This window comes from Brassica oleracea, chromosome C9 (assembly GCF_000695525.1).
Source record: "Brassica oleracea var. oleracea cultivar TO1000 chromosome C9, BOL, whole genome shotgun sequence".
Classification (NCBI taxonomy): Eukaryota; Viridiplantae; Streptophyta; class Magnoliopsida; order Brassicales; family Brassicaceae; genus Brassica; species Brassica oleracea.
The window spans coordinates 18,162,187-18,177,566 of NC_027756.1; the positions used below are offsets into that span (position 1 = coordinate 18,162,187).

The following is a 15,380-nucleotide window of genomic DNA, read 5'->3' on the forward strand; positions in this document are numbered from 1 at the left end:
AGAATGTGTTTTTCAAGCTCATGATTAGTGGTTTAAGTTTTCTAGTTATCTCCATGCTCTTGGATATTTGTACAGTGTGGTTGTTTCCAGTGCAGGATGCTTAGGTTGTCACATTCAGATAAAAAGGGGGAGAATGTAAGCTCAGGAAAAGGAGCCTGTCGGATCGTGAAACAGAGGAGGTGTTACACGAGTTGATGGATGTGTAACTCGCGGTTACAAGTCAGTTATGAGACGATGACGTGTCAGTGTCTCATTGGTTCCAGGATATTACTTTGGCGTGAAGCAAAGGAAATCTGGAAGATTTGGGCTTATCACAATATTAGGAAAGATAGAATATTATGTTAAGGGTATTTAACCTGATTACTTTGGGTAGATCTAGGTTAGCCGTTTAAGATTGAAAAAGCTAGAGCAAGAGGTTTGTTCTTGAGAGCTGAAGAAATACGAGTGACCTTGTGTGCAGCTCGTGTTTCTGTTTTGTGAGATTAGAAATTGGTCCGTCTCTAGTCGTGTGTGACTGAGAATAATTCAGATTAAACAGATCTATGAAGATTGTTTAACAGATTTCTAATATACAAAAAAGCGTTCTTGGTATCCTGCGTTTTTGTTCCTGTAACTGGTAGTCTCTGATCTTTCAACAAACACATGTTTTATTTTGATGTGGACATCAAAGTTATCAAACATATTTTTATTCGCTTTAAAACAGAGGAAAACTTTTATTTCCAGTAAATAAATCGTTGAGAGTCCTTCACAGTATCACACCAACATCAGTCAATAATCGTTGTTATTGTTTAGCTGCAAAAATATCAATTTGGTGCAAAAGCAAGGAGGGGTCTCTCTTGATCAACTGTGCTCAGTACACATTTGAGTTTCTCTGTTCCAAGCTTCTCTTCAAGCATGCTCCACACTTCTGGAATATGCTGGCTCATAAATAAGAAATCAAATGAATCATCAGATGATTTGCGAGGAAAACAACCACCAGAAGAAAAACGAAAACGAAAAAAACTCTCCAAGTCTATTTGGACAAGTAGAGACCAATACTAACCTTTGTCAGCCAAAGCATGTAGACAGAAGCATGCAGTGCTTGAGCTCGGAAATCTTCAAACTTGTTATCAAGAACGGTCATAGAAGATTCTAGAAGATGGATCTCATTACCAATGAAGATGCCAGTTTCTTCATTCGTGAAGATACTCTCTCCGGTTTCAGATAACTGATTGCGGCAGAAACCAAAAGTGCAACAGCTCAAATAAGTCGTTGCTGATCACACAGATAAAAGATATTGGTGCTCATCTCTACAGTCTATACTATATGTGTATTTTTGGAAGATCAAAGATGATCATATACCTCTCGTCCCAAGTAACGTTTTAACAACCCTTTGTTCCAATCAAGCTCTTCCTATCGCATTTATTGCAAAGAGGTTTGTTTTCAGAGCTTCTTCTCACATTTTCAGCAAAAAAGAAAAATAAGAGAGACAAAGCGTACCATCAAGGTTTTATGTGCATCAAATTTATCATTAGCATTGCTTCCTTTCACCTTAAGTGGCTCCAAAACCCTGAGCATCAGCCGCTGCTCATTAACGCAGAAAATATAATAATAAAAAAAAAATTGGCTGTGAGCTACATGGAAAACTTGACCAGATTGTATAGAGAATGTTCGTTGTGTACTTTATACTTCCAAAGACCAAACATGATTTGGATTAAGTTCGAGAGCCGTTTGTTACTACATTCATGTATATTGTAACAGTTATAAAAGTGGGTCTTACTCTGCGATAATGGAAACAAGAACTATCAGCTACATGCAGCCCTGCCCACCTTTTAGATTTGTTCAACTCTTGTAGCACCTAAAACAAACCATATATGTTCAAAAAAGATCTGAAAAATCTGAAGAGAATGATTTTACCTGCTCGATTGTCATGTAGGAAACCAACCAGCAACGGTGATACCTGATATGCCTTGGTGCGTATACACGAGGAAGAGAAGAGATAAAAAGAGTGACGAGAAGAAAGACGAGGATCAGAAAGAGAATGAGCTGGCATTAGCTGGGGAGAGTGGCGGTTAGAGTCGATTGAACAAATGGTTACTGGGCCTTAGTATATATAAGAGGACCCATAGTTAGAAAGGATTCATGGAAGTTTTGGCTTAGGCCTATTCTGTTTAGGAATTGTATTGGCTTGACTCTCGATTTGAGATCAAGAGAGGGTGGTTGGGCGGTTAGTGAATAAAATACTTCTATTCTTTATCAAATTGGTGCGGCTTTGAGCGTTCTGGAGAAGACAATTGCGACGACGAGATGAAGAAGGCGTTACGGAATCAGAGCGACGATGATCCGGTGACGCTGGAATCACTGGCCAAGACGTTGCGCGATCACACAACAGCGCAATTTGAGACTAACAGTGAGTTTCGAGCGGCGATTCGTTCGTCGGAGGAGACGACGATGTCGAAGATCGAAAATCTGGAGAAGAAATCGATCGATCGATACGACGACTTGCAGGCGAAGATGGATTCCAATTTCGAGAGATTGTGCGAATTGATCGCGAAGAAGGATTCGAAAGCGGTGTAAGTTACAGATCTAAGTCCTCCACCGTACCGTCATCCCAACTATCAGGTAAACAATCTGAACGCGGAACCTGGCCGTAGTAGTAGGATGGAGGAAGGTCATGAGAGAAATACGGGGAATGATAGTAGAGATGGTTTGTTAAAGCGTGTGGCACTGCCTTCGTTCTCGGGTGATGATGCTTATGGCTGGTTTGCGTTAGCTGAGAGATATTTTAGAATTGGAGGTTATGATGAAAGGAAGAAGTTGGAGATTGTGTCTGTGAGTCTTGCAGGTGATGTATTGAGTTGGTTTAATAGTGAGGTTCAGAGAAGCAATTTCATGAGCTGGCAAGATTTCAAAGGCAGAGTGATAGCAAGGTTCAGCAGAGAGAAGCTACGGGATCCGAGTCAACCATTCTTTGTGGTGAAACAAACTGGGAAGATTTCTCAGTACATTCATAGGTTTGAAGACCTTTCTACTCAGGTCAGCGGGTTGACTGATACACAGCGAGAAGGGATTTTCATGAATGGTTTAACTCCGGAGATGCGGGAAGTGGTGAATATGTGTAAGCCTGTAGATCTTCCTGATATGATTGCTACCGCTCATCAGATGGAAGACGGCGCGGTGTATAAAATGGTTTGTCGTGAGAGGTCTTTGGAATCAAAACAACATTGGCGACAACCTTTTGTTAAACCAGCTACAACAGTGACACCGGTTGATAAGAACAGTGGTATTAAGGCGCAAAGACCTCAATTGAAGTTAACAGAGAGTCAAATTGCGGAGAAGAAGAGGTTGGGACTCTGTTTTACTTGTGACGATAAGTGGTCACGTCAACATTGGTGTCCAAATCGTTCCTTACAAGTGCTCACAGTCATTAATGGTATTGAAATGGAGATAGTGGATCAATCGTTGGTGGAGTTAGAAGATGAATCAGCGCTTTCTGAGTCGACGTTGATGGATTTGTCCTTAAATTCTTTTTTAGGCAATTCCTCACCTACGACTACGAAGGTTCGAGGAACGATTAACATGAATAGGGTGGTGGTGATGGTAGACAGTGGAGCCACTCACAATTTCATCTCTCCAGCAACAATGGCTCAGTGTGAGCTCACGGCTACGAATAATGCGAACTGGGAAGTGTTGTTAGGAACAGGCTTATCAGTACACAGCTCGGGGGTTTGTCAAAATGTGAAGGTGTTCTTACCAACGATGTCTTTTCAGGCTGACTTTGTAGTTTTGGACCTCGGCAACGTGGATGTTATTTTGGGGGTGCAGTGGCTACGTACTTTAGGAGTTTGTACGGTAGATTGGGAAAAGAATGAGTGGTCTTTCTGTCATCAGGGAAGACAAGTGAAAGTGACAGGAGATCCATCTTTACATGCTCCTAACGTGTCATTCAAAACATTGCTACCGGAGTTACTCATTCAAAACAGAGGTTGTGATATCGAGCTAAAGATTATGGAGAAGAAGAAGGGAGCAGAAGAAGTAATTCCGCCTGAAATGTCGAAGATGTTGTTGACATATGATGCGGTTTTTCAAAAACCAACATGCTTACCTCCAGTTCGTGGTAATGAGCATGCTATTGTACTAAAGGAGGGTACGAAGCCGATCAGTGTGAGACCGTATCGATACCCACATGCTCATAAGGAAGTGATGGAGATATTGGTAAAGGAGATGCTGGAAGAAGGGTTGATCAGGCCGAGCCACAGTCCATTCTCTAGTCCGGTTTTACTGGTCAAGAAAAAGGATAATTCACACCGATTTTGTGTGGATTATAGGGCTCTGAACAAGGCTACAATACAGGACAAGTACCCTATTCCAATCATAGATCAGTTATTGGATGAACTTCATGGCGCAACTATCTTTACGAAGCTTGATTTGAGGTCTGGTTATCATCAGATACGAATGCGAGAGGAGGATATTGCTAAAACAGCGTTCAGAACACATGACAGTCATTTCGAGTTTTTGGTGATGCCGTTTGGGCTCACCAATGCCCCGGCAACTTTCCAAGCACTGATGAATGACGTTTTTCGTCCATTCTTGCGGAGATTTGTCCTCGTGTTCTTCGATGATATACTGATCTACAGTAGGAATATTGAGGAGCATATTGAGCATGTCAGCAGAGTGCTGGATGAGTTTGTGAAACATAAGCTCTTTGCTAATAAAAAAAAATGCTCATTTGCTCAAGCTAGCGTTGAATACTTGGGTCATGTGATCAGTAAAGATGGAGTGTCGACAGATGAGAAGAAGATAGCAGCGGTCAAGAATTGGCCAATTCCGAGATCAGTTAAACAGTTGAGAGGGTTTTTAGGTTTGACGGGGTATTACAGACGTTTTGTAATATACTATGGGTGCCTTGCTAAACCGTTGACTGAGCTGTTGAAGAAAGATCAGTTTGAGTGGGGTATTCTACCACAACAAGCGTTTGAGAAGTTGAAAACGGCAATGATCACAGCACCTGTTTTGGCTCTTCCGGATTTCACTCAACTATTCATTGTGGAGTCAGATGCTTCTGGCTTTGGTGTAGGTGCAGTTTTGATGCAAAATAATCATCCTATAGCTTTCTTCAGTCATGGGTTGACGGCGAGGGAGCAACAGAAACCAATTTATGAGCGGGAACTGATGGCAATAGTGATGGCCATACAGAAATGGCGTCATTACTTGTTGGGAAGGCGTTTTGTGGTACGTACTGATCAGCAAAGTCTGAAGTATCTGTTGGAGCAGAGAGAAATCACATTGGACTACCAGCGTTGGCTAACAAGGATTTTGGGATATGAGTTTGACATTGAATACAAAGTGGGCAGTGAAAACAAAGTTGCAGATGGATTGTCTCGGATTGATCATTCAGTGGAGGGTGAAGCAGGGTTACTGTTGCTAGCTATGACTGTTCCTGTGACGCTACAGCTACAAGATTTATATAGAGAAATTGAGGAGAATGGGGAGATTCAAGGGATCAGTAATAAACTGCAAACTGGTCAGACGGTTAAGAATGGGTTTTCTTTGGTCAACGGGAGACTATTTTACAAACAGAAACTGGTGATTCCTACTTCTTCAGTACATATTCCATTGATTCTGCAGGAATGTCATGACACGTTGATGGGAGGTCATGCGGGGGTTTTGAGAACATTACAGAGAGTAAAGGCGTTGTTTTATTGGCCGAAGATGAGAAAGAGAGTTCAGGAGTACGTAGCGGCTTGTGATGTGTGTCAAACTCACAAGTATTCTACGTTATCCCCAGCAGGGCTGTTGCAACCAATCGAGTTACCGGTTCGCATTTGGGAAGACATTGCGATGGATTTTGTAGAAGGTTTACCGGTTTCGCAAGGCGTGAATGTGATCTTGGTTGTTGTGGATAGGTTGAGTAAGTATGGCCATTTCATAACTTTGAAACACCCTTTTACAGCGGTGGATGTTGCGCAAAAGTTTGTGAAAGAAGTGGTAAGATTACACGGATTTCCGAAATCAATCATCTCGGACAGGGACAAGATTTTCTTGAGCAAATTTTGGAAGGAGTGTTTTCGTTTGTCCGGCACGAGATTGCGTTTCAGCACGGCCTTCCATCCTCAAACAGATGGTCAGACAGAAGTGTTGAACCGGTGTGTTGAGACGTATCTTCGTTGTTTCGCTTCTACTCATCCAAAGAATTGGTCGCAGTATTTGGCATGGGCAGAGTTGTGGTACAATACATCGTATCACACAGCGTTGAAGTGTACACCATTCAAGTTGGTATATGGCCGTGATCCTCCTACGTTGTTGGCTTATGAGGATGGCGCTACACAAAACTTTGAGTTGGATGCGATGTTACAGGAGCGTGAATTGGTGCTGTCTTCTATCAAACAAAATCTGTTGCGTGCTCAAGCGATTATGAAGAGTAATGCGGATAAACACATGAGAGACTTGGAGTTTCAGGTGGGAGAGAAAGTTTATCTGAAGCTTAGACCATACAGGCAACAGTCAGTGAGTCGCAGATTGTTTCAGAAGCTCGCAGCGAGATATTATGGCCCTTTTCCAGTGGTTGCAAGAATAGGCAAGGTTGCGTATCGCTTGGAGCTGCCTGAGAATTCGAGAATTCACCCTGTGTTTCATATTTCTCAGCTGAAATCAGTGGTTGGAGCTTCTGTGGATGTGACTCCGTTACCTCCTACGCTTTCAGATTCAGATGATTTACTGATTGAACCTGATGAAGTTTTAGATAGGAGATACGATGAGAATGGATATTTGGAGGTGTTAGTGAAGTGGAAGCATCTTCCGGATCATGAGTCTTCATGGTTGAGAGTGGGTGAACTTAAACAGCAGTTTCCTTCATTTTCACTTGAGGACAAGCTGAAGCTCGACGAGGGGGGTATTGATATGCCTTGGTGCGTATACACGAGGAAGAGAAGAGATAAAAAGAGTGACGAGAAGAAAGACGAGGATCAGAATGAGGATGAGCTGGCATTAGCTGGGGAGAGTGGCGGTTAGAGTTGATTGAACAAATGGTTACTGGGCCTTAGTATATATAAGAGGACCCATAGTTAGAAAGGATTCATGGAAGTTTTGGCTTAGGCCTATTCTGTTTAGGAATTGTATTGGCTTGACTCTCGATTTGAGATCAAGAGAGGGTGGTTGGGCGGTTAGTGAATAAAATACTTCTATTGTATATCAATACCATGCACGATAGTTCATCTTTGATCTCTGCAAATCGATAGTAATTGGTTTGGAGCCAGTTACCATATTTATTTCATGATGAACCTTCATTATATATAAGGCATAAAATCAAGAACTGATCTAAACCTCGCCTATTGATTCCACGAGCTCAGACTCTTTGGTTACAATCTCTTGTGGCGTGGAAGAACTCCGAGAAAGCATCTTAATTATCCACGTTCTGTTACAATAACAATCAAAATATTATGAGCAACACTGATTCTAATGGATAGGTTTCTTGTTCTTTCATAAAAGACTGACCTATGGCTCCATTTTGGCTCGCTCTTTGAAAGAATGAGCCTAGAAAGATGAAGTTCTTTCGTGAATGCCTCCAAGGGTTGATTTTGTTTCGGTAAGATCAACTTCCTATAGATTAAGAAGCAAAAACATTAGGAAACAAATCAAAGCCAAATTATAACTAAAATTCATTTTTCTAAGTACCTGGCATTCCATGCAGTTCCAAAGTCTGAGCTTAACAGCAAAACAGCTTGGCTATGCTTCATGACTTTGCTCTCTCTCAAGTGTAGTAGGTAGGGAACATGCAGAGACCTCAGATGAGATATTTTTGGTAAGGGACTCGTTACTACATGCGTTTTCATGGCGTTTGTACTTGTTAAATACAGCCAGGAACGCATGTTTTGCAACTTTACATAATTGAATAAGTATATCGGTTGATATTCCAAGTTTATGATCTTGATTCCATAAATTTGTTGAGGTTCCGTCACTGGAGGATCCTGCTTCTTTATCCAGCATTGTGAACTGTGAGGGGTGGATAAACCCAACTTCATCACTTAATTCAAAGAGAGAAAGAAAAAAGTTATTGACATGAAGACATGAATAAGATTGACACGAGGTGGCTGAGTTATGACATGAGGCGGCTGAGTTACATGAGGTGGTTGAGTTATGACATGAGTCGGCTGAGTTACATGAGGTGACTAAGTTATGACATGAGGCGGATGAGTTACATGAGGTGGCTGAGTTATGACATGAAAAAGCTGAGTTGTTGAGACGAAAAAGAGCTGTTGGAGAGTGTTGACTTTAAAGTGTGAACACAAATTTGAATTTGGATTCAGATCTGATGGAGCCCCTGGAATACCCTATTATCCAAAAAATCTTACTATCTCTCTTGTGTTTCTTGTTAATATAAAAACCATTGTATGTGGAGACAAAAATAATTAAGGAAATAAGTTTCTCATTCTTGTGTCTCTCTCTCTATTCTTTCATCATGTTCTTAATCTGATTTCTCTTAAATCTCTTAAATCTCTTAAACTTTCATGGTATCAGAGCCTAATAGCTCCTGAAACCTTATTCTCTACTCATTCTCAAACATTACTTCCGCAAATCTCTGATTATTTTTCAAAATTTCTCTCTTTACCCACTTGATAATAGCTGTTTTTGAGTTGTTCTTGATGTTCTTGAACTGTTCTTGAGCTTCTCATCCGCAAATCACCCTATTTTTCTCTTTTCTTGCTGAATCTTGAGCTGTTTCTGATGGATAATAACTCAAAGATGGTTGTGATTCCAGTTACCCTTAAGAGAACTAACTACTTACTGTGGGCAAGGCTTGTCAAAACTGCTCTTGGAGGCAGAGGACTCTGGGAGTTAGTTGAGGAGGGCAAGAACCCAAAGAAAAAGACCATGCTAGGAGGGGATGACAAAGAATATGCTGCTGGTGCTGTTGCTGAAGACAAGAAAAGAGGCCAGGAGGATCTCATGGTGTTGTCTATCATCCAGAACAGTCTTGAAACCTCAATCAGTAGAGTGTTTGAAGTCAAGAGGGCTATCAATACTCTTATTCAAGAAGACACTATCTTTGATAACCACTTTGGGAAGTTCGGATCCTTGTGGGCTGAGCTTGAGATGTTAAGGCCAGGGACTGTTGATCCTGATGTGTTGAATGTAAGGAGAGAGCAAGACAAGGTCTTTGCACTCCTTTTCACCCTTAATCCAGGGTACAATGATCTAATCAAGCACATCCTCAGGAGCAAGGAACTTCCATCACTTGAAGAGGTGTGTGCACAGATACAAAAGGAGCAAGGATCAGTGGGTCTCTTTGGAGGAAAAGGGGAGCTCACCATGGCTAACCAAGCTCACAGAGGTACTGAGACAAAAGCTGATGGCACAGCTAATAAGGGGTCTTACAAACCAGAAGATAAGAAGGTTTGGGTGTGTGATCACTGCAAGAAGAAAGGCCATGGCAAGGACAAGTGCTGGATTCTGCATCCACACCTCAAGCCTCAAAAGTTCAGCACTTCCCAAGCTGATGCAGGAGCTAACTTCTCTGGTGAAATGGGGGCGCAACACAACTAATGGAGATGGGAAGACATTGACATTCAGTGGAGGCTCAGCCGTGAGAGCTACACAAGATGATTCCATCAAGAAGTCAGACATTGATGCACTCATCAAAGCTGTCAAAGAGTCTGGTAACACACTTGGTATCTCTCTCAGTGCATCATATAAATTGCCTAAGGCTCTTGGTACATCAGTACATCAACCGCATACATCTAGTAGTGTTAAGCCTTTAGTTATAGACTCAGGAGCTTCTCACCACATGATTAGTGATGCTAAGTTGATTAAAAACATAGAACCTATCCTAGGTAATGTCATGATTGCCAATGGAGATAAAATACATATTAAAGGTGTAGGAACTCTTAAGTTGTTTGAAAAAGATTCTAGAGCTTTTTACATGCCAACGTTTGCTTCAAATCTTTTATCAGTTAAGAGAGCCACCACTGATTTGAATTGCAATGTGATTTTTAGTCCTAATGAGGTTGTGTTTCAGGATATTGAGACCCTTAAGTTGATTGGCAAAGGTGTTACAAAGGAGCACTTGTACCTACTTGAAGATATCAAGCATGTCTCCAATTTATCTTCTGCTTTTACTTCAATTCATGTTTTAGATCAAGATGTATTATGACATGCTAGGCTAGGCCACCCCCATTCTCGTGCACTGAACCTTTTATTACCTGATGTTTCTTTTAAAAGTGACGGCTGTAAAGCATGTATTCTAGGCAAACATTGCAAGACTGTTTTCCCTAAGTCATCTACTATTTATGAAAACTGCTTTGATCTTATACATTCTGATGTCTGGACTGCTCCATGCACTTTTAGGGAAAATCATAGATATTTTGTCACCTTTATAGATCAAAAATCTAAGTATACTTGGCTGACTATGATTCAAACTAAAGATAGGGTGCTAGATGCTTTTATTAATTTCCAAAATTACATAACTAATCAATTCAATATTAAGATCAAAGTATTCAGGTCAGATAATGGGGGAGAATACACAAGCACAACCTTCAAAAATCATCTAGCTAAACATGGAATTATTCATCAAACCAGTTGCCCATACACACCACAACAAAATGGTGTAGCTGAGAGGAAAAACAGACATCTCATGGAGGTAGCTAGGTGTATGATGTTCTACACCAACGTGCCCAAGAGATTCTGGAGTGATGCAGTCATGACTGCTTGTTATCTTATAAATCGCACACTAACAATAGTGCTTGGTGATCATACTCCATATGAGGTATTGAATCATAAAAAACCCTTTCTGAATCACTTGCGTGTATTTGGGTGCTTGTGCTATGTTTTGCAGCCAGGTGAACTGAGAAACAAACTTGAAGCTAGGAGTACTAAAGGCTTGTTCATTGGCTACTCTACTACTCAAAAAGGCTACAAGTGTTATGTTCCAGAATCAAGAATGGGAATGATGTGCAGCCTGCACATGATCAAGAAGAGATACAATCAGAAGCAGATGTTGAGACTCAAATGGAGACGCAGAGTGATGGAAATGAAGCAGAACCTCAACAAATTCAACCACTGAGAAGGAGTACCAGAGTGAAGAAACTATCCAAGTGGGTCGACACCAGAGTGTACTTTAACATAGGCCTGGGCATTTTAACCTGGACCCGAAGGCCCGAACCGGAATCGACCCAAAAATACCCGACCTGGAACCAGACCAAAAATTTACAAGTACCTTTTGGGTCTAAATTTTTTTTACCCGAAAGAACCGGAACCGAAAAGGAACCGACCCGAATAGACCCAGACCCAAAAAGAACTGACCCGAATAGACCCGACCCGATAAGAACCGATTTGTACCCGACTTAAAAATATGTATATCTAAAACTATGATGTTTTTGTGTTCTATTTTATATATATTATTTTATGATTTAGTTGAAATATCTTTTGTTAACAACATTTGTTAATATTTTTTAACATTTTTAAAGTAATATAAAGCTTTAAAATGTAAAATTTAGAGTTTTAAAACGTTTTATTTTAATTATTAATAGTTTCATTTAAGTTGTTTTGTAAAATTTTAGATATATATGACAAATATTCAACTAAAGTTGATGGAATTGGGTATATCATGTCTTTTTCAGATCCTAAATACCCGAACCCGACCCGGACCCGATATGGACCCGAAAAATTACGGGTATTTTATGAGTATTTTAATTATAGACCCGAACCGATCCGGACCCGAGAAGAACCGACCCGAACCCAAACCAAAAATTTCTAAGTACCTATTGAGTCTAAATATTTAAGACCCGAAAAAACCCGGACCCCAAAGGAACCGGCCCGAACCCGACCCGAAGACCCGAACGCCCAGGCCTACTTTAACAACAATGCAGTGGCTCACCCTATCCAAGCAACCTGTTTTTTTGCAAGTTATCCTCAAGAGCATGTAGTCTTCATCAGCAATCTAGAACAAGATTATGTTCCAACAACTTATGAAGAAGCTATGGAGCATGAAGAATGGAGAAACTCAGTTGGAGATGAAGTTGGAGCCATGATCAAGAATGACACTTGATATGAGACTGAGCTTCCCAAAGGAAAAAAAAAGCAGTCATCAGCCGCCTACTCTTCACCATCAAGTACCGTGCAAATGGATAACCAGAGAGGAAGAAGACAAGACTAGTTGCAATGGGATACACTCAAGTCTATGGAGAAGACTACCTAGACACATTTGCACCAGTAGCTAAACTTCATACCATAAGGATTCTACTCTCAGTTGCTGTGAACTTGGAGTGAGATTTGTGGCAGATGGATGTCAAGAATGCTTTTCTTCAAGGAGAGCTAGAAGATGAGGTATATATGAGGCCACCACCTGGTATGGAAGACATGGTCAAGCCTGGAAATGTCCTAAGGTTGAAGAAAGCAATATATGGATTAAAATAGTCACCAAGAGCCTGGTATCACAAGCTGAGTACAGTTATTAATGGAAGAGGGTTTGTAAAGTCAGAACCTGATCACTCTCTTCACTCTCACAAGCAAGCAAGGCATTGTGGTAATATTGATCTATGTAGATGATATCATCATCACAGAGAGTGACAAGGAAGGTATCATCTCAACTAAAGCTTTTCTTAAGTCTGCTTTTGATATTAAAGATTTGGGGGAGTTAAAGTACTTTCTAGGGATATAAATATGCCGCTCTAAAGAGGAGCTTTTCTTATCTCAAAGAAAGTACACATTATATATCTTGAACAAGGGGGGAAAGCTTAGGGAAAGAGGAGCCAAAACACCACTTGGGGAAGGCTACAAAGTGTTGCGCGAGGGGGAGATTGAAAATGAGCCATTTGGAGACTTAAAGCTGTATAGGAAGATGGTTGGGAAACTGATCTATCTCACCATTACAAGACCAGACATCTGCTTTGTTGTGAATCAAGTCAGTCAGCATATGCAAGCACCTAAGATTCATCATTGGAATATGGTAGAAAGGATCTTGAGATATCTAAGGGAAGCTCCTGGCCAAGGTGTATGGATGGGTTGCAACAAGAGCATAGAGATTGTGGGATATTATGATGCAGATTGGGCTGGTGATAGGATAGACATGAGGTTTACTACAAGCTATTGCACTTTCATTGGAGGCAACTTAGTCACTTGGAAGAGCAAGAAGCAGAAAGTGGTATCATGTTCAAGTGCTGAGGCAGAGTATAGGGCAATGAGGAAGCTTACTAGTGAGCTTATCTGGATCAGGAACCTGCTAAGAGAATTGGGTATAGAAGCAACAACACCAATCACAATGCACTGTGATAAACATGCGGCCATCCACATTGCTTCAAACTCAGTGTTTCATGAGAGGACAAAACAAATTGAAGTGGATTGTCACAAGGTGAGACAAGCTGTGGAGCATAAAATCATTTTACCTTGCTACACTAGAATTGAAGACCAGCTAGCTGATATCTTCACCAAAGGAGCAAGCATCAAAGTCTGTGAGTACATTCACCCAAGATTGGGGCTCATAGACTTAAATAGATCATGATCCCCTTAAGCCATGAAGCATATACTCTTTTTCCTTTGTGTGTTTTTGTCCCATTGGATTTTTCACACAAAAGGTTTTAATGAGGGATGTATTCATGGGTTCCAAGCTTAACCATGCTTTCTGGTAAAGCTTGAGGAGGAGTATTGACATGAAGACATGAATAAGATTGACATGAGGTTGCTCAGTTATGACATGAGGCGGCTGAGTTACATGAGGTGGCTGAGTTACATGAGGTGGCTGAGTTATAACATGAGTCGGCTGAGTTACATTAGGTGACTGAGTTATGACATGAGGCGACTGAGTTACATGAGGCGGTTGAGTTACATGAGGTGGCTAAGTTATGACATGAAGAGGCTGAGTTGTTGAGACGAAAAAGAGCTCTTGGAGAGTGTTGACTTTAGGTGTGAACACAGATTTGAATTTGGATTCAGATCTGATGGAGCCTCTGGAATACCCTATTATCCCGCAAATCTTACTATCTCTCTTGTGTTTCATGTTAATATAAAAACCTAAAGACAAAAATAATTAAGGAAATAAGTTCTTCATTCTTGTGTCTCTCTTTCTCTATTCTCTCATCATGTTTTTAATCTGATTTCTCTTAAATCTCTTAAACTTTCAAAAATGAATCAGGAAACGCCTAGAAACATATATATATATATATATATATATATATATATATATATATACACGTATTCTCATGTGAATGTAGTCAGCGTTATATGAAATCTAAAATCACTGAACCCAACTATGATCAACAAGAAATGAATGAAATTAATATTCGCTGATCATAACTTGAAATCATCTTTAAAAAAGAATAAAAAAAGAGGAGAAGATTTGATGATACTCACATGAGAGGGTCAGATTGAAGAACATGCTCGAACTGATTCAACAAGTCGAAGCAATCTTCTTGAGAACATGATCCTTGTTCCATTTTTCAGAAGCTACAACTTCCCACTTTCAATATCTGAAAAAAAAAATACATTAACAAAATAATTCTACATTCAACGAGTATCAGCGAAAAGATAGTAGGAAAAGCATATATGTACGGGACTGAGACAACGAGTATGTAAATCTGAAAGTATAAACTCTCACCCAAAAAGAGCCTAAATTTCAGCAAAAAGTAGTCAGTCAATCTGAAGGCACAAACAAAAGGCACAAAGATCATACTTTCTTTCTATGCGCGCTAAAATGGGTTTCATACCCGAACTAGGGGTCGCTGAGAAAATACATATCCTAACTTTTATTGCATGTCAAAACATACATTTACTAATCATAAATTTGAAATTCATGCCTGAACTAGGGTTCGATAAAAAAATACATACCTCAATTCTTATTGCATGTCAAAACATACCTTAACTAATCAAAAATTTGAATTTTATGCCTAATTTTTAGAAGTCAACATTAATCCCAATCTATACTATTATTTGCGAAGTAATTTTTCGCAACGGAACTCTCACGTTAAAAATTAGAGTGGCTAAAGTCTATGTTACCCTTAATGAATTTTTATATATATTCTATTATATAATAAAACAAATTTTATATTAAAAATCTTATATATTTTTTTGAAAAATAGTTATGATGATTCTTATAGATTATGTTGTTATCTTAAAATAATATTTTACTATTATAAAAGTAAAAAAAAATTAAAAGAAGTGATTTTTACAATATTATATTTATAGTATAGAATTTGAATTTGACGATGGAGAGAGAGCTAGAGCAGGGGAAAATGGCTTATTCATGCCCGAACTAAGGGTCGCTGAGAAAATACATACCCTAACTTTTACTGCATGTCAAAACATACATTCACTAATCATAAATTTGAAAGGGTTCGATAAAAAAAATACATACCTCAATTCTTATTGCATGTCAAAACATACCTTAACTAATCAAAAATTTGAAATTTATG

General features: G+C 39.8%; 1 protein-coding gene across 1 annotated transcript; it reads right to left on the bottom strand.

The window, feature by feature from the left end:
* Positions 1–803: 803 nt before the first annotated feature.
* Positions 804–14,405, bottom strand: LOC106314473. Its single transcript, XM_013752340.1, has 12 exons — positions 14,323–14,405; positions 7,762–8,002; positions 7,654–7,724; positions 7,474–7,578; positions 7,303–7,393; positions 7,178–7,203; positions 1,897–1,939; positions 1,760–1,837; positions 1,480–1,563; positions 1,342–1,392; positions 1,043–1,207; positions 804–917 (listed from the first exon to the last, which is right to left on the bottom strand). The coding sequence occupies exons 1-12, from the start codon at positions 14,403–14,405 to the stop codon at positions 804–806; spliced, it is 1,152 nt and encodes a 383-aa protein (XP_013607794.1).
* Positions 14,406–15,380: the final 975 nt, after the last annotated feature.